The sequence below is a fragment of the Vicugna pacos genome, chromosome 20 (genome assembly GCF_048564905.1).
Source record: "Vicugna pacos chromosome 20, VicPac4, whole genome shotgun sequence".
Classification (NCBI taxonomy): domain Eukaryota; kingdom Metazoa; phylum Chordata; class Mammalia; order Artiodactyla; family Camelidae; genus Vicugna; species Vicugna pacos.
Genome location: NC_133006.1, coordinates 16,554,509 through 16,573,067, shown reverse-complemented (window position 1 = coordinate 16,573,067; position 18,559 = coordinate 16,554,509). Strand labels below are relative to the sequence as shown.

The 18,559-nt window shown below is 44.8% G+C and overlaps 2 protein-coding genes across 6 annotated transcripts; one reads left to right on the top strand and one right to left on the bottom strand.

Moving 5' to 3' along the window:
* Positions 1–223: 223 nt before the first annotated feature.
* Positions 224–10,434, top strand: APOBEC2 (apolipoprotein B mRNA editing enzyme catalytic subunit 2). The gene is made up of 3 exons (XM_006202030.4): positions 224–501; positions 7,278–7,841; positions 10,259–10,434. The coding sequence occupies exons 1-2, from the start codon at positions 371–373 to the stop codon at positions 7,819–7,821; spliced, it is 675 nt and encodes a 224-aa protein (XP_006202092.1). The 5' UTR covers positions 224–370; the 3' UTR covers positions 7,822–7,841; positions 10,259–10,434.
* Positions 10,435–12,603: 2,169 nt separating this feature from the next.
* OARD1 (O-acyl-ADP-ribose deacylase 1) lies at positions 12,604–18,354 on the bottom strand. 5 transcript variants are annotated; one of them, XM_015237357.3, is made up of 6 exons: positions 18,050–18,354; positions 17,455–17,532; positions 16,968–17,112; positions 15,889–15,947; positions 14,788–14,900; positions 12,604–13,264 (listed from the first exon to the last, which is right to left on the bottom strand). In XM_015237357.3, the coding sequence occupies exons 2-6, from the start codon at positions 17,491–17,493 to the stop codon at positions 13,162–13,164; spliced, it is 459 nt and encodes a 152-aa protein (XP_015092843.1). In that variant the 5' UTR covers positions 17,494–17,532; positions 18,050–18,354; the 3' UTR covers positions 12,604–13,161. The 5 variants fall into 5 exon arrangements, with proteins under 5 accessions (XP_015092843.1, XP_006202091.1, XP_015092842.1 ...); XM_006202029.4 differs by having other exon boundaries at positions 18,135–18,353; XM_015237356.3 differs by having other exon boundaries at positions 18,151–18,352.
* Positions 18,355–18,559: the final 205 nt, after the last annotated feature.

The window sequence follows — 18,559 nt, the reverse complement described above, 5'->3', positions numbered from 1 at the left end:
AAGAGATATGAAGACATGTGTGAACCGGTGCGGGGTGCGGTGAGAGGGCCAAGCCATCCCCACCTGCCAGCTTCCTGTCTTGCTACTGATAAATAGGGGATCCTGATGGCCAGATTTTCCATTCCCCCCATCCTGGCATCCACAGTCACTCAATTAAAAAAAGATAGAGGGAGAGGGCCTGGGGGAGGGGCCTCTGCTTATAAAGCCTGCGGCCCAGGGGGTAAGCGCACTCCGCCTGCCTGCCCTGTGCTCTTTCTGTCACCCTCCAGGCAGACTTAGCTGCTGACAGCTGCTTGGGACTCTGCTGCCAGACCTTGGCCCAGACCGCCGCCTCCCTCCCTCTCAGCAACTCCTGAGCCACAGCCCCTCCATGGCCCAGAAAGAAGAGGCTGCTGCGGCCGCGGCGCCTGCCTCCCAGAATGGTGAGGATCTGGAGAACCTGGAGGACCCCGAGAAGCTGAAGGAGCTGATTGAGCTGCCGCCCTTTGAGATCGTCACAGGGTGAGAGCCCGGTGTGGGCTGGGCTCCTCCTCCCTAGAAGAGCACCGGCTGGGGACAGGCTGGGGGCACTGAGGACGATAATCGGAGGGGTCAGGGTCTCCGTCCTGCAGTGTGAGAGTGCGCAGCGGGGGCTGCAGGGGACCCAGCAGCAAACCTCTCTTGCTTCTAAGTGACACCTTGGACCCTCTAACAGGGGAGGTAGGAGGAGCTCCGTGGAGGTGAGGGCCCAGAGAAGGAAATCACCCCTGAGGTTTCATGGTTTGGGGGCGTCCATCAGCTGCCTCTCTAAGTAGATGTTGTATAGTTCCAGGGAATTTGGTCAGAACACCGGATGCCACTGGCACATGTCAGTGTGGCCCCAAAGTACCTCTTCCCTCAGCTTCTCTCTCTGCTTCTGAGTGGGTCTCTCCTCTACCTGTATGTTTCTCTTTCTTTAGAGCTTCTCTCTGGGGTAGAAGATCCTAAGACAGGAAAGACAGATTCATCCTTTCCCAAGCCAGGGTGAGAAGAGGTTTTCTCCCTTGCTGAATCTTTTCTAAGTCTCCCCAGGGACTATGCACATCTGCCTCCAGGGAAGCAGAGACGTTACAGGCCGGGTAGCACAGGCTAGGCCCCACAGCTCCCAGGCAGAGGAGGAGTTCCAAAGCCCTCAGCCATAACCCGGAGGAACCAGGACCCAGAGCAAAGAGTCTCAAGGCTCCAAAAGGGGGCTGCACAGAGGGTCCCCTGTCTTGTCCAGATCAGGCCATTTCCAGGAAGGAAAAAAAGCTGTCTTTTTCCTTTTCCCTCTCTGTCCCTTTAGCAGAAGATTCGGGCAAGTTCCTAAACAAAGAATAAGAAGGGAATATGTGGGGCCTGAGGATTCCTTCCTGGGAGTCTCCAGCAATGCCCACAGGCAGAAGCGGGGCTACACTAAGAGAAATTTCAGGAAGAACAGGGGCATGATGACTTCAAGGGGCAGAAGGAGGCCTGGGAGGCAATTTGGACTTGCTGTTTGAAGCTGGGAAAGTGAATTTCTAGCCCCGGCTGCAGTTTTTTCATTCATAACATGAGGAAGTTACACTAGTTGATCCCGAAGATCCCTTCCAACTCAGATATGTTCCGGTTTCTAAGAGAACCTGAGGGAAAGGCATCTTAGTTCCTGAGGCAAGAGTTCAGCCCTTGAACTTGCATTTGCCCATGCCCAACCAAGTAATGTCACCCTCATCCCAGGATTAAGGGACCAATGGGACACAGATTAATTTAGATGCAGGGAGGGCCTAGGGCCACCAGGCCAGGAGAGTCCTTGATTCCAGTGTCCTCCTCTCTATGCAAGGAGATCCTTTTCCTAAGAGCTAAGCATGCTGGTCCCTGCTGCCCTTGGTCGCACACACACAGGCACATGCACACCCACTTTGCGCAGTGCTGCGATCTTCCCAGCACAGGGGTGGGGTAAGTCCAGAACAGAATTAGAGTATATCTGTTGAGCTGAACATGCTTTGCGGTCTCAGGGTGGTGGGTTTTGAAAGATTAAATCCCCTGATGTCACTTCCACTTGTCTGGGGCTTTATAGTCCCGGCACACACACACCTGAGCTACTTCAAGCCTCAGCACAAGGCGAGGAGGGGTGCCCTGTCATCCCCACTCCACAGATGGGGAACTGAGAGTCAGGGAAATGGAGCGACTGGTCCAAGAGCACAGAACCAGTAAGTGGCAGGTCTTCTGACTCTAGCCAAGCGTCCTTACCACTGGTCTCTTCCTCATGCTGGGTCCCCGATTTCTGAAACAGAGCTCTGCCTGTCTCCATCTGCAAAGTTGTGAGGCTCAGTGGCTTCCCTGACCCAAGGCTCAGAAAAGGAGGCAGAAAGTGGGGCCACTTTCCAGTGCTCTGAGAACAGTTCAAGAGGGAAGTGGAGCCCTGAGTATTTCCCGGCCACAGGGAACAGCTGTGGAGATTGGTCTCCTGGGCCCCTCCGGGTAAACAGACTGCTTAAAATAGCGCAGAGGTGCGGCTGTGTCTGTGCCGGGGCAGGATGAGGGAACACCATCCCTCTCCTTCACTCTCCAGGTGCCCTGGCGTCAAAAGAGCCAGCAGAGCCAGGACTCCCACAGGGGTGGGTCTAGCAACACTGCCCCTTCGATTCTGGCCCCAAACTAGAATAGCAGGTGGCTTTTCAGGAAACAGTCTGAGGTGAGGAATAAGGAGAGAGATGTCTGCTTGTTGTGATTCTGGTTTGAATAGGGCAGTCGGGATAGAAAGCAGACCTCAGAACACTAAAAATAATGGGGTGGAAATTGCTCGAGAAAGGTCTATAACTGTGGTGTGCCCAGGCCTGCTCAAGTTGGCTGAGTTGTTTGGGTGCATTTCTTACCAACTGTGTTCAGTGACTTTATGCTGGTTTCTTGAAATCTCCACAATGGGGGTGTTTACAGAAATCAGCAAACGTTAGAAATCAGGGTTCTTTCTTTCCTTCCTTCCTTCCTTCCTTCCTTCCTTCCTTCCTTCCTTCCTTCCTTCCTTCTTCCTTTCTTTCCTTTCTTCCTTCCTTTTTCTTTCTTTCTCTCTCTCTCTCTTCCTTCCTTCCTTCCTTTCAGCAAGCTGGGTGTTAAACCAGCACACCACTGAAAGAGAGAACCCTCTGAACATGAACGGGAGAGCAGAGGAGGGATCAGGTTTAGGAGTGCTTGAGGGGTAAGATTTGGGGTCCAGAGAAGGCATCACCCATCAGTTCTAGGTTTAATTTCTCAAGTGTCAAGCATTGTTCAAAATCTGAGAGGTTGGATTACTCAACCTATCTTTCCGATGAGGAAACCAAGCCTCAGAGGGAGTAATAATTTGCCCAGAGCTAGCAGATGGAGTAGGGTGTGAACGCCAAGACTGTCCGATCCAAATCACTAAGCTGCATCGAAAAAACCATAAAGAGAAGTCTTGTCATATGCAACAAATATTTTCTGAATAGGAGTCATTTATTTGCTGCCCGTTCCCCCTACAAGTATTTAACCTCCATGAGGACAGGGACTCTGCCTTTTAGCTGCTTTCTCCCTGAAGAACAGCACCAAGAATAGTAACCAGCTCTTAACTGATACTAAATAAATATTTGTTGAATAAATAAGTGAACAACTGATTGAGCACCTAGTGTGTGGTAGGCTCTCTGACAGGCATTTGAAGAAGGAATTAATTGGGGGAGGGCCTCTTGAGGAGAGAAGTTCAGGATATATGAAGATCCAGCAGCACTAGGCTCAGAGGAGAATTCCACTGGTTCGCACCTGCCTCTGAACTCAGCATGCTTCAGGGAAGCTCTGGAGCACCGGAAGAGGCTATCTCTCCATCTCTCCATCCCAGTGATGAGTGACTGCAGCTCTGCCTGGCAGCACCCCTTGCTGTGTCTCTCTCTAGTTATGTTGTGTGTGATTTTACATAAAGCTGAACCTGCTATCAAAGGGGTTATTCTGGAACAGAGATGAATCGCACAGGCAGTGACTCTCCTTTCAACCACTTCTTTAGCCGCCAGTAGTTTACTCCACCCACGTGAGGAACAGTGAGGGTTCAGAGGGGAAGGGCTGGGCAAGGAGTGAGGGGCCTCTGACACCATTCTTAATGCTCACTAGACTCAAGGGTGCTGAGAAGGTTTGTGCCACTGACTCTGGCCACCCTGGCCTCCACTGAGGGTTGGGGGAAGGTCAAATCTCACGTGCACAGATGGTAATTCCCAGGGAAGCAGGGTGGCCTCGGGGCTTGCCACAGGCAGAATCGCATCCAGAACTGCCAATCAGGAGCCAGTAGCCCATCAAAACCCTCCTTAGCTCTAGCAAGTCAGGCTGTTAGAACTCTCTGCTTCTCTCCACTCCTTCTATGCCCACTCCTCAGCATCCACTTTGAAAAGTAGTCTGACAAATGGAAAAGGAAACCAAAACTGGCAATTCTGCCACTTTCGAGCAGGTCACAAAAGGTCTCGGTGAGCAAAGCGGAAACAAGTCAACACTCAATCACCTGTGAGTAGATTTTCCACTCTATGGATTATTTTGTAGCAAATGTTTAATCTCCAAGTAGTTTTCACTGCCCTCCAGGTTGCTTCCTTTCACTGTGAAAGTGAGAAAAATATATATATTACATCAACTCACATCCTTTCTCATCAAGCTGACAATCGTCCCCACCGTGAGGACTCTCGGTTTCCTGCCTAGAGAATTGCAATGCCCAGAAACCTGGGTCTAAGCAGATGAAGTGTGAATGTTTGTTTGCAGAAAGTATGAGGAAGTGGTGCTTAAAGAGGTGCTGGGAGCGGGTAGGAATCATGCTGTTGGTTTCTGTGCCTGAAGAGGTGACTGAGTCCAGATGAAGACTACCAACAGCATCTCTCTCCTACCCACCACTCCAACACACACCCACACACTACTTTAGCAGTAAAATATCTTCTGGGGTTGAGTGTAAAGGGCTATAAGTAACCACAGTACTCAGGCATACCATGCCACCAGAAAAATAAAATATGTTTGTGATTATCTACAAAATCACTGTCACTATTTCCTTCCTTCCACTAGTGGGCATAATAGTGTTGACATATTTTGTGATTCTACAATATCACCTAAGATGGCCATGCTGTCTAGCTCTCTGGAGAAATTTCAGACCTCTACCACCCCTGTTCTCCTGGTGCCCCTCCAGGGCCTGGCTGTTTCAGTCTGTGGGAGCCCCAAAGGGCCTCATTCAACTTTTATGCTCCTAGAAGACCAAGGATCCCACTGCAAAGCCAAGCAAGCTCAGTCTCTGAGCATGCCCAAGGAGGGGGGTGGTCTGGCAAAAGGCCTCGAAGAGCAAAAAACGGTTTCAGCAAGAAGGGTAAATAAGCTCTGTATGTCTCCGTAGTGGGGGAAAAAAAAACAGTCCAGGAAGTAAAGATATCATTTAGCAACTGGCCAGCGCTCTCAAGTGGTCTGGTGAGGTGAGTTTAAGTGGAGAGAGCTCAGTGTGAGTTCCCTGCAGGGATCAAAAGAGGAGAGGGTACTCATCAGGCCAGCCATTCTCCCCAAATGTTAAGTAAACAATAAACACATCCAACCAGGGACAGAGGGACTTTGAGAGCTAAATATAGTCCCTGAAGGAATCCCAGGGCTGGGTCCCCAAACACATCCATCTCCGCAGTGGAACCTTAATCTGACAGCAAGGGACACAGGAATCTGGGTAGAGAAAATCTGGTGATGCGGGAGGGGAGGACTGCAGGGAAACAGCTCAAGTTTACTCAGCGCTTTGGCACCTGCTGCTTATACCTAAGAAGCCAAGGCCCTGGGATACCAGGGATCCCCCTGCAGCCCAAAGAGTTGGGTGACCTCCCTGGGGGAAGGGAAGGGGTGTAAGGAAGCAAGAGCACAGTTACTGGTTACCACAGGGCACCTTCTGGGGCAACCACAGGGATGATTACATTTTTAAAAGAAAACATTCAGCCTCTCCTTCTGACCTTTTCAATCTCTCCCGTCATAGCCTCTTCATTCTCTTTGGCCTCTTGGCACAAATCTTCCTTATTTTAGAAAAACAAGCACATACTCATAAAGAGAAAAACAGTGTTCAGCTCTGATGCTCTCTCTAGCCTCTCTCCTTTTTTTCTCACCTTATTACTACTAAATTTTTCAAAACACCTGGCCTTTTTCTACTGCTTTCATTTCCTAATCGTCCATCTCCCCTTAAAGCCACTGGATATATTCATCACCAAGTCTGGTGTCCTAGGACACCAAGGGAAAAGCCTAAATTTCAGGCTTTCCCCAGCTTCACTCTATCTGCCTAAAGCCATCACAGCACTCTGCCGTGGACCTTCATTATACCCTTCTTTACTCAGGAACCTGTAACAATTCTCTACTGCCTCCTGAATCAAGGCTAAACTTTCAAGAGCCTCCATCATGTGTCCTGCACTCTACATCTTTATTTTTAGTAGTCTACAACTGTTCTCAGCTGTCTTATTTACATCTTCTCTGTCCAGACAGAATGTAGCTGCTAGGTAATAAGCATCTGGAGAAGAGAGGCCAAGTCTTTTATGATTTTGAAACGACTCAGTACTATACACACGCTAACTCCTTTGAAGGTATCCTTAGGTAGTCTGGCCTCAAAGATAAACATTCTTGATCACTTACGTGACAACACTTTCACCTGAGGGAAAAGACAGACCTGAGAAAGTCATCAGGAGAGCCTGGGACTGCAAGGTTTAGGCCATCCCATGCCTAAGAAGCAGTATACATGAGTGACGAGCAGGAGAAATGAAAGCATGAAACCTTCTGCAACATCTTTGTCTTGCTCTGTCTTGAGCATTTTCACATTTGCCGCTTTGGACAATTACTATTTGAACACTGCTCCTCACACCTGGCCACATACTAGAATCATGTGGCGAGTTTTAAAATGCTGATGCCTGGCCCCCTCCAGATGTTCTGATTTCACTGGTTTGGTGTGGGGCCCTGGCACGGACATTTGTAGAGTCCTCAAGGGGATTCTAATGTACAGCCAGAGTAAAGAGTCAGATTCAGAAATGTGGGAGTGTGCTGCGTGCTGAGAATGATGGCGGAGTGTTCGGGGACCCATCCTAATAGGGTGTCCAGGGTGCACACCTCACCCCAAATTCTCTCTTCTTTAGACAAACCCTTTTGGATTCTTTTGTGCCTTTCTGTCACTGCTGTTAGTGTAGGCAAGGCCTGTCTTAATAGTAAGAGTGAATGTGCCTCCAAGGTACTGATTTTGGAGAGCGACCTACACCAGGCTAGTCCTCGAGCAAGAATTCATCGTTCTCTCTCCTTCCCTGTGCCTTTGTCTCCCTGACCCACAGGGAGCGGCTGCCGGTCAATTTCTTTAAGTTTCAGTTCCGGAATGTGGAGTACAGCTCCGGGCGGAACAAGACCTTCCTCTGCTATGTGGTGGAAGCGCAGAGCAAGGGAGGCCAAGTGCAGGCAACACGGGGATACCTAGAGGACGAGCACGCCGCGGCTCATGCGGAGGAAGCCTTCTTCAACACCATCATGCCAACCTTCGACCCCGCACTGCGGTACATCGTTACCTGGTACGTGTCCTCCAGCCCCTGTGCGGCCTGCGCTGACCGCATCATCAAAACCCTCAACAAGACCAAGAACCTGCGCCTGCTCATCCTGGTGGGGCGGCTCTTCATGTGGGAGGAGCCCGAGATCCAGGCGGCTCTGAGGAAGCTGAAGGAGGCAGGCTGCAAGCTGCGCATCATGAAGCCCCAGGACTTCGAGTACGTCTGGCAGAATTTTGTGGAGCAAGAAGAGGGCGAATCCAAGGCCTTTGAGCCCTGGGAGGACATTCAGGAGAACTTCCTGTACTACGAGGAGAAACTGGCGGACATCCTGAAGTAGGCGACTGGGCTCAGCCTCACGTGAGTCACGACACCATCACTCTTTTCACTGTTAACCTGGGTTAAAGCTTGAGGTCAGGCAGTGTGAGTGGTTTGTTTGATTTTCCTTTGAAAGAATTTCATTTCTCTGCTTTTGCTTAGGTGCAAAAATATTTTTAGAATATCCTGCCGTCTTTTATCTTTCCTCTAAATTCCTCTCCCTAAATCCTTTTCTCTCCTACCCTTTTCTATCAAACTGACTTTTGTATCAAACCATCACTTGGAATGCTCAAGGGTGACAGCAACCCAGAAGCTTTGATGAGGTAGAATGACTTCTGTAATGAGATTTAGACGGTGCAAGGACCTGTTACTCAACAGCAGAGAAGATATTTCAACCCCCTAAGCATGTCCCCATGTCCACATACACCTTCTAGATGTCTACCCTACCCCCATCTGCAACCTTACCATTCCATTTTTCTCTAATGCAATTTTTCATTCCTTCAGGGGTATGAAAAGGGGTATTTTCTTTTTTCATTTTTCATACTTTCCAAAGTCCCCAAATGGATCTGTAATCAACTTTTGGGGGACCAAAGAAGCTTTCATGTTTCCAGGCAAATAGTTCCACTTTGAGGGAGACCAATAATTGCTGTGTGAATGTACAATGCAAGAACACTTCTCTTAAGTTAAGAAGACCTCAGCAGAACTCGGAGAAAAGTGCTGAATGCAGGAATGGAGATAACACAGCAACTAGTTCTTCTACAAAGAAATGTTTAAAGGGATAAAAAGATGTCTGCAAATTAGGCAGCAGCTCAGAAGTAGCCTCCTACAGACAGAAGATGGAATAGGAGAACTGGAAGTAAAGATGAACTGTTTAAGCAAATTAGGACACAATTAAGGCCAATTTGGCCTCTTGCTGAGGGTAAATTAGACTGTCAGAGAAACGGGCCGACTACTCTCAGGAAAGAGGGTAAAGGATCCTTTACTATCTCCTTTTGAAGTTGGTCTGATCTAGGTTGCTCCCACAGAACTGCTATGACTAAGTCCCTTTACAAGACCTGAGTTACTGATCAAAATTTTCCTGTACAGAGAAAGGGTCTTCACCTCTTATGCAACTTTCATTCTGGAACAACACGCGTATTAATAAAACATGAAAGCAGCATGCTTCCATGAAGATGTAAAAAAAAAAAAATTTGGTGTCTTTCACTCTTAATACTCTAAAGAAATGATGTCACTTCATGGACATGTTCTGGAAATATCAATGTTCCAGAGCTTGATGTTGGCAGGTGTTTGCTGATAGATATGCACACAGGGTGCCTGGTAATTACCCAGCTGAGCACTCGCCAACCCATGAAGACACAATTTGCAGCCATTTCCTACAAAAAGCAGGACCCAGGAACTGAAATCAGTGAGAATATGGTTGGATAATGCCACTTAGTACTTTGCTCACATAAAATAAGACACCACTCTGAGTGGTGGTGAGTAGTAATAAAAACAGATTTCTAGGGGTGACCTCTGAAAACACAAAATTAACTTTTAAATTCCTTGAAGATTTTATTAGTGTAGGGACTATCACTGTAATGAGACACCCTACATAGATTCTGCAGAATGATAGCTTAATTTTAACGCATATACTTTCTTCTTAAACATTCAGAACTCTGAAAGAAGACTTTCAGAGTCACGGGCCACTTCTTCCAGCTGCCAAACTGGCAAGACTTCAGAGATGTGTGTGTGTTTTCCATTAAGTCAAATAATTAAATAGCTAAATCTGCTATAAAAATTAAGCATTTAAAGGAGGATTAAAAGAGCTTTTAATTTTGGATAATTGAGATTGTATATTACGCTAATCTAAACAGAAGTAAAATAGATAAATCAGTCTGAGGGAAAAGTCCATTCCTAAGTCAAATTATTTTTAAATAAAACATTATTGTACATGTCCCACATTGTAAGCCTCCTTCCATTAGCATACATAACCATATTATCTGGACCCATTAACATGCTTCCCTGTATTCTACTTGAGTACCTCGTGTTCCTGAAGGGAAAGGTTAAAAACGCAGGAAGCTTAAAAAAAAAAAAAAAAGGTATGAAATCAAGTTGTAGTCTAAAAGCCCCAAAGAACCCTGCTTAATTAAAATATTCCTAAGAAATGGACATTTGTTAAAGAAAATTTGTCTCATATTTATTCTATCTTTTTAAAAAATGACAGAGGATTTAACCATATATTTAACTCAAGAGAACCAAGTGAAAGTAGATCTCTTCTGGAGCTTTCTTTGTGTGAAGCACACCAAAAGATGAATAAAACAAACTCAATCCTGAATAAACCAGAATCACAAGAGACTGTGGAGGAGAAATTTAGGCACTTGTTGGGGAAGGCACACAGAAACCCTTGCTCAAAACGAAAACTCCTCATTGTTTGGGGCCAGCAGGGCTCTCAGTAACACGCTTTTTTTTTTTTCACTAAGGCTGCCTGCTGCCACCAAGAGAGAGCAGTGACACGTATGGCCATCTGGGACATGCCTGACTTCCTAACCACTTGGAGCTGGACAACATTCGACAATCAACCAATCCTACTGCACGAGGCCCTCCGAGGACTCAAAATACACTTTTGCTGTTAATCATTTAAGCTGTGCCTCTCCCTCTAAGGCTGTTCTTGGGAAAGAGGAAAGTGAGCTGCAAGGAGAGAAGTGACAACCATATATGGGCACCAGTCATCTGTGGGTTGAAGGTCCTCGTTAGTCCCTCAGTTGGGCTGCTTACAGCAAAGGGCCTGAGACCCCAGGTCCGCACAGATCTTTGAAATATGTCCAGAAATGCATTTTGTTGAGTTTTTTTTAAGAAAGAAAAACAGCAACATTAATAAAAGAGGTGGTGTGGTCTTTCTGTGACCAGGTTTTTTAAAGAACTTGTACGTTTAGAAGTTACTATGGACAGTGAGCAAGTCCCAGAAATAGGGATGTCCGAGGCTCTGAACCAAGCCATGACATTCTATAAACTGGGAGGGAGGCTTAAACAAGGACTTGGCTAGGCAACACAGGGAATACGAACTCTCCCACGTGGACTTCACACATTGGTCTTGACCCTCATAAAATATTTTCTTCTGTGATTACTTGTAAATGAATGTCTTTTCCCTCCTCTGAAGACCAGGAATACAGCAGAGAATGAAACAAAAGGCACAGAAAATCTGTTTATAAGGTAGATAAACATCCCAAATGCCGATTCATAAGCAGTTAGCCTCTTGATTAAAGAAGACAGGGTGAGAAGTAGGAGGGTTTCAATGTTCAGATACAGTAAGATTAGTCAGCATGTGGTTCTTGATGATGATGGCAGACTGATGCCAAAAGTCTCATTTCCTAAAAGGTTTGTTTGAGTCCTATGTAGAAACAGAATTTCACATGAGAATTTCTGGGTGTTTGCCAAACTCTAACTAGTTTCCAGGAATAATGTGTTCATTCTGATTATCAGGCCATGCCTCCTTTCCCCAGGCTTTAAGTGTGATAAGTCATTGGAATTTGACCCCAAGACTAGCTGCAAGTGACAAAGCACTTTATCATTTCCCTGCTGAATTCCACTTACACCCAGACCTCCACAAAACCACAAAAAAGAAACATGAGTGAGGCTCATACTCCATGAAAAAAATTAACCTTAAACCCTTTAAATGTGGAAGCGGCCTAGAAAGCCAATGTTTTGACCCAGTGTTAAGAGTTACTTGCATTGTTAAGCAAGATACTTTAAATTTCTTATCATCCCACTCTCATTTCCAGTTTTGTGTAGATATTCTCTCCCTTTTTTTCCCCTTCAATTTTACTGTATGTGGACAGAAACAAAGATGGAAGAAAAGCCTGTCTTAAAAGTTTGACAGTGAACTTGCCCCTTGCACTGCCCCTACCCTAACCGTGTGGAGAACTCATCTGTTACACATAGAGATACAAAAGAAGTGAAATACTTTTTGAAACTGCTGCCTCATATCAGGCTGAAATGTGATAAGAACACAAGTCTAAAGTACAAAGATTATAATTAACCAGTGCTTTCCTGGTGTTTCAACAAGCCCCCCCTTTTTTTTTAAATCCAGTTCTTTTCCACTTGGGGAAGCAGCAAGTCCTATGACAGACCCAGAATCCACTCTAGGGAGAAAAATCAATAGGTCTGTCTGTTTGAACTCTTATCACCTCAGTAAGGGGAAAAAAATACTCCACTCATTTCCCCCATACCTCTGATACTGAACCACTGGCTGAATCCATGAACTTTATTCTTCCACCATGAAATCAAGAGTGGACAAAGCACTGCTCTCCTAGCTTAGAAAAGGGGACTAATAGTTACTGTTTCTGATTCCAGCTGGCTACACATCAGAATCCTCTGGAGCTTAAAAACACAAAGAAACCTGGACACTCTCTCCCCCTCCACCCCCACTACCAATTTAGAATTCTTTTTGGACAAAGTGGACCTTTATTTTTTTAAGAAGATTCAAATGGATTTTGTTGAGTACCACTGATTTACTGAGTCATTACTCTACACTAGGAACTTTGCCAGGTATTTAACATATATTATTTCATTGGTTTCATGACTGAATTCAGAGAGGTTCAATCACAGAAACTATGTAGTGGACAGAAGAGAGCAAGAGTTCACCATGAGGAGATTCTAAAAACCTACCATTCCAGTATGCTGACCCACAGTTCTTGCCCATTCTGATTTCTTATTTCTCATCATGCTTTTCTTCCTACTGGACCCTCTATCTGACTCCTCCAAATTAAGTTACAAGTGAATCCTCCATTACCCAAATTCAGAACAACACAGACATGTGCACAGAACCTCACTGGACACCCCCTCAAAAGGTATTTATTTTTCCATTCTTAACACCACAAATTCCTCACTAACAACATAAAACTTTCTGTAATTTAAACAAAACCAAACCAACAATTCTCTCCTAGGATGAATATGGTGACATAAGGATAATACCAAGTAAGTGCACAAATGACATAAGATGCAAAATTAACTGGAATGTTCATCCTTCCTTAAAGTTCTCTTAACAGCAGAGAAGTAGAAGCAATGATGCCACCTAGTGGCAAGCCAAACAAATCAAGTAGCATCCAGAGCAAAATAGGGGTCATAGGCCCAACATTTGGTTTCCCCACCTAATATCAGGCCATCTTCTACTTACCTTACTGAAAAAAAAAATTACCAGCAACATTTCCCAAGAAATCCCTCCTCCAGAGTCCCAGTCCAATCATGGGAATCAACCCAAGTCTGGCCTGTGACATAGACTACTTCCCATGAAACTTTCCTCTAACCATTTTAAGGACAGTTTGCTCAGTCGTATGGCCCCACACAGATGACACAGAATGTGGACACATCCAACATGCTTATCTGTTCAGAGTGTGTACACAGTAATCTTGATGTCTGTTGCCTCAAACACCTCCTCAATCATCGCAGATACATGTTCCCATTGTAGACGATCAAGACCACAACCAATCCTGAAAAAGACAAAACATCCCCACTGGTTGTGATGAAGGTATCTAGGTATCTAGGATCCTTCTAGGTATCACTTCTTCCCTCTTCCTTTAGGCTGCATCCACCCAAAGCTTAAGGACAAATTATCTCATCTCATACCTACAGACAGCCATGGTGGGAGTTTGGAAGTTAATTCCTATTGTGAGACACCTAAGGCTGCTTTCTAGACAGCTCTAACATCCAATAGCTGTCACTTCTTTTTTGCCTAAGTGCCACTTCCCAATTATTTCAGGCTACATTCAGAAATGCATAACTCTGCCATGAAGTGACATGGAAGAACTCACCATCCTTCTATTTCTACTGATGAAAACTAGCTGTGGGTGGATGATAGGAAAAAAATTTTTTTTAATAAATTGACTGGAGATTGAACCCAGGATCTCATGCATTCTAAGCATGCACTCTACCACTGAGCTATATCCCTCCCCCCAAAAGTTGGTATTTAAAAAATACAGTTATGATAATGAAACGTTAAGGAAGATAAAAAGGAGAATGACAAAGGACAGCGTCTTTGCAAACAGGAAGTCAAGATGGAAGGTTGGGAAATGCCAAGTTGATTGTAATTTAGATCTCTGCAACACCCTGGTGAGAAACCTCAGTAAGCCCACAAAACTCCTACTACCTAGCACCTTTCTTCCAAGATGTTACTTTATTGATCCTTAATATCCCTAGGGAAAATAGGCTTAAAATTGCTAATTTTGTATAATGTGGGAAGCCCCTGAAAAAACTGTGATTAAAAAACCCACAAAAAAACAGTTTCTGGTACACAAGCCATGAATGTATTAAAGACCCAGGTAAGATGAGGAACCCTATAGCCACATTCATAAGTAACTTGGGGCTTGGAATAAACCTGCATACATGGTCAGCACTGACTCAAAACTAGTCTGACAGGAAGAGAAGGGACCTCAAAGCCTACTTCCTGAAAAAGGAAACAAAAGGGAGACTGAACCCCCAACATCAGTCCCTTAAATTCCTAATATCTAGGAAGGATCTAAGATGTTATATCAGGGTGATATTCTCTGGCTACTATCCACGCTGAACACAAACAAGCATGCAGTATAAAACACAGTGATAACAATTTCCTTCACACAGAATTAACAGGTTTGGAACACCTGAAATGGCCCAGAGGGAAATCACAATTGTTCAGTCTTAGTTCTTTAACTTACATTGTTTCAAGAATAGATGCTAAGCTTCAGGCAGAGGATGCCCAGAATTCAACAAATGGGACTGAATTATGGTTCACCACTACTAAGTAAGCTGAGGCAGGACTGTGTTTTAGTCATCCTGATTGATTCAACCCAAACTAAAAAATAGGAATGGCCTGGCCTAAGATCTGACAACTGGTTTACTTAGAATTTCTTAATGTTTTGAAATCTGTCTACCCTTAAGTCAGTATTTTGGGTTAAGTTAAGCTTTTAAGTCATTTGCTTTTGGGTAAGAAAGTAAATCTCATCAATAAGTCTTCATTTAGGGCCCTGGATTTCCTTGCCTGGGCATAGAGAGGTCAGTGACTCCATTCTTCAGACAGTGGGACTTCATGGCTTCTAAACTCTTCTGTAAGTTTTCATAAGTTGGCTTGTGTGAAGCCCTTTTCTTCGTAATCTGAGTACAAGGAATGAATTCAAACTTTTATTAGTTCAAAATGATAGCCAAAGAAAAATCATCACATTCTCCCAACATCCTGATAATTAAAATAAGCATATTTTTATAGAATAGTCTAGAGCAGGGAAGGCAAATGTCATACTGCCCCTTCCAGTGATGGGAGGGGAAATCCACTGAATAGGGCCTGAGAAACCCAGACACTGCCATATAATATTTCCTTTTCCCAAGAAACCCAGGAGATTAGCAGGTGCACCCATCATTTGTTTTTAAGCAAGGTAGGTAAAAGTCACTTCCAATAGATAAGCTGCATATCAGTAACAAGGAAGAACCCATAGCTCCTAAAAATTTTCTGTTAAGTCTATTTATTTAGAAACTGTGCTTGCTTTTGGTTTCTCTACAAAAGAACAGTGAGAAACTGGTAGCATTTCAAACAAGATAAGAATTCACAGCAGCCTTAAAGACAGCATTGAAAGAGGCTAGGATACATCCCCACTCAGTGAGCTTATAGTGAGTTGGGCTATACGTCACCCGGCACCATCACCAAGAAACCACACTCTTTCTGGGGCTGAAGACCATTTGGACAGTGGAAGGATCCCACATTGAGGCAGCAGGCAGGAAAGGACCGAGTATTACTTGGCAATGCATTTGATACGGAAGAATGAGAGGAAAAACTCTCATTCTTGAGACTTTATTGTCTCTATCTCACTAAGACTAGGAAGTAATTAAAGTATGGAAGGCGTCCCTAACTTTTGCAAGTCTTACAACCTAAGTCTTTGGTGAATATCACAGTACTCTTTCCTATGGAGCCGGGGTGCAGCCTGTTGCTCCTTTCCAACCCAGTGCACCAAATAGCCACCACCATTGATCTGAGTTGGCACGAGGTCAGCTTTTTAACATCTTCGGTTGTCTGGAGTGGATCGACACAAACGTAATGCAGCCTATCTGTTTACCAACCCTTAGAACATATTAAGCATTGGCCCCATCTTACCAAGTAATATATATATCGCCCATCTCTCTTCAGAACAGCCACTTCTCCAGATTTCTTTTCTAAGAATAACAGTTATTTAATAGTGAAAAGGAAAAAAAAAGAAAATCAAAACACTGAGCTCCATTCTTAGATTTTTAAAAAATCTCTATAGATCTGAGTTTACTTTAGAACCAGAATTTTCATTTTGGAACACTTTTATCTGATCAGTCTTCCCAAAATACTATATTTAACTTCCTGCTTTCTTAATGTCTTCTCAATGTTTTCCCCACATCCCATTTTTGGTTTGCTGCATTTTCAAATATACCCTCTTGTTCACTTAAAAATTTTTAATGTTTATTGCCTTGAAATGTTTTAGAAAGTACAGCATTTTTTACTTGCCAAACGTGTGTTCATTCAATAATAATCTTTTACATACAAAGAGCTAATGTGTTAAGCATTAGGGGGAATATAGACATGTAAAAAAGTTCTTAATTGTTAAAGAGTTTTCAAGCAAAACGGAGTGTCATGTTCACAAATAAATACAATACAAAGCAGAAAGAAATTGCTTTTTTAAAGACTGAGATCAGAATCACCAGTGGAGACTGATTCAGTAAGCCTGAACTGTAGTCTGAGCAACTGTTTCAGAAGCTCCTCATGTGCTTCTACTACACATCTATAATTTAAAATCATTGGTAAAAGTCATGGGAGGGGTCTGTAAGGAAGAAGAGGTTCTAAACTACTTTGAAGAATAAGTACAATATGGGTAAAAAGAGGATCTTGAATGCCAAGCTCATACCTATGGACTTTGCTAAGCACTTCAGAGTTATTAAAGGTTTCAGAGAAGTGGAGTCTTATTATCAAGAAAGATTTCTGATAGAGGAAAAAGAAATTTAAAACTTTTACAAGAATTCAAGTTTGGTGTGATAAGATGCAAACTAGAGGCCATTTTTGTAAAGGAAAAACTCAACCTGCATAGTTAAAAGGACTTGGTGGGAGGAATCTTCTCTATACATGCGTATCTTATTTAACAATTAAATACAACAGGAGGTCAAAAGATGCTCTAGCCAGAGCACATGAATTAAAATGTTTTCAAAACTCACGCTGATTTAACAGTTCCTGCACCCCTCCAAATTTCTTCTTGAAGAGGACAGCTATCCCAGCGCCCATTCGACAGTCCTCACTGATACAGTGGGCTAAAGAGTCTGTTTTGGGGCATGCAAAAAGGTCTCCTTTCACGTAAGTAATCTAAAATGTGCAAAGGTAAAGAAAATGTTTTATTAGATACAGAAAAACACTAAGCTATTTCTTTTCCTTTACTGTGCCCTCCACCACTACCCCTCCCCAGCCCCTCCTTGATTTAAAGACAAATCCTTGGAATTTAATTTAAGAAGTTATCTAAAGTAAATTAAAGCATATGTAAAGAAAGTGATGGATGCTCTCTGGCTAGGATTGTATTAGCCTTTCTGAAGTAAATCAGCAGGGAGAGGGGAGACAATTCAATTATTGGTTTAATTAAAAAGTGTTTATGCTTTTGACCTCAATTATTCTGAATTTCAGTTCACCAATAAGTTAATAGTTGTTACGCACTCTGCTTCCTTCTGAATCTTCATTAGGACTGCTGGCCATACTGAGTCGCTATTCCCAGAATTTAACTTGTTTCTTCAGCTATGAGAAGGGGAAAGAAGGAAAAATGCACGCAACCTGAATATATTACATTCGGACTACCCTGACCACCCATTTACCAATTTTTTCCCCACCGTTCATTGCGGAATGTGAGTTCATTCAAACTCTGGGAAGTAATGCAAAACTCTTCTGAGGCAAGAAAAAGAAAGAGGAAAAAACCCTATGTTCCAAGGTGGCAGTGTCCTGCTCGCATTTCGCGCTTTCCTAGAGCGGAAGAAAGGCGGTCCTCAGACACGCCTCCTCCTCTTACCCGCGCCGAGAAAGGCGGATTGAGGACTGTCTCCTTTTCTCTATACGTGTTTCCCCATTGGGTTTGGCCCACAAGCAAAAAGGTGGGACTTAGCCACAGTCCCCTTAAGTCGCAACTAGGGAGTGTACGGGCCAGGGGGAGTATAATGCCAGGGGAGAGGGAAGGCGGCCTTTCAAGGAAGGCTCACCTCCATCTTTTGAGGGCGAGGAAGGGAAGAAGTCTAGCGAGGCCTCCCATTCTGTCTCCTACCCTAGGGCGGATCAGCCGGGGCGTAGGGCCTGTCCCGGGGTCCCGTTGGAGGGAGCAGGGAGGCTCGTTCAAAGTCCCAACATACCGGGGTTACCCTTCACCTGGAAAAGAGTCGGCCGTTAGGAGGTCCCTCCCCGCAAGGAAGGGCTCTGGTAGGTGGAAAGCAGCGGACGAGCCCAGATGCAGAGCCAATCCCGCCACGGGTCTTAATTGCACACACCTAAGATGGCCGCCCCCCACCCGGGAGCGGGGCGGAAACGAGCCCCTCTAGCTAGCTAGGCAAGCCTGCACTCTTTGGTGATGGCCGCCGAACTTCCGGCGGTAAATTCCGTAGAGTATCCCGCCGCCGCCCGGGCATGCGTAACGAGACAGCCGACAGCGAGTCGGGTAGAACGGCGCTTGCGCCTTAGCCCCAGGGGTGTGTCTCCAGGGGCCGCATAGAGGCGGGGGTGGGCAGTGGGCAAAAGAGTTAGTTGGCGCCTGCGTAGTACTATGTTCAGGGCGGTATTT

Coding starts and splice junctions, on each gene's coding strand:
- APOBEC2 (XM_006202030.4), top strand. CDS start 371: ATGGCCCAGAAAGAAGAGGCTGCTGCGGCCGCGGCGCCTGCCTCCCAG. Junction 502..7,277: donor CCCTTTGAGATCGTCACAGG/GTGAGAGCCCGG, acceptor CCTGACCCACAG/GGAGCGGCTGCCGGTCAATT.
- OARD1 (XM_015237357.3), bottom strand. CDS start 17,493: ATGGCCAGCAGTCCTAATGAAGATTCAGAAGGAAGCAGA. Junction 17,113..17,454: donor AAGATTCAGAAGGAAGCAGA/GTGCGTAACAAC, acceptor TGCACATTTTAG/ATTACTTACGTGAAAGGAGA. Junction 15,948..16,967: donor GCAGGAACTGTTAAATCAGC/GTGAGTTTTGAA, acceptor TGTTATTCTTAG/AAAAGAAATCTGGAGAAGTG.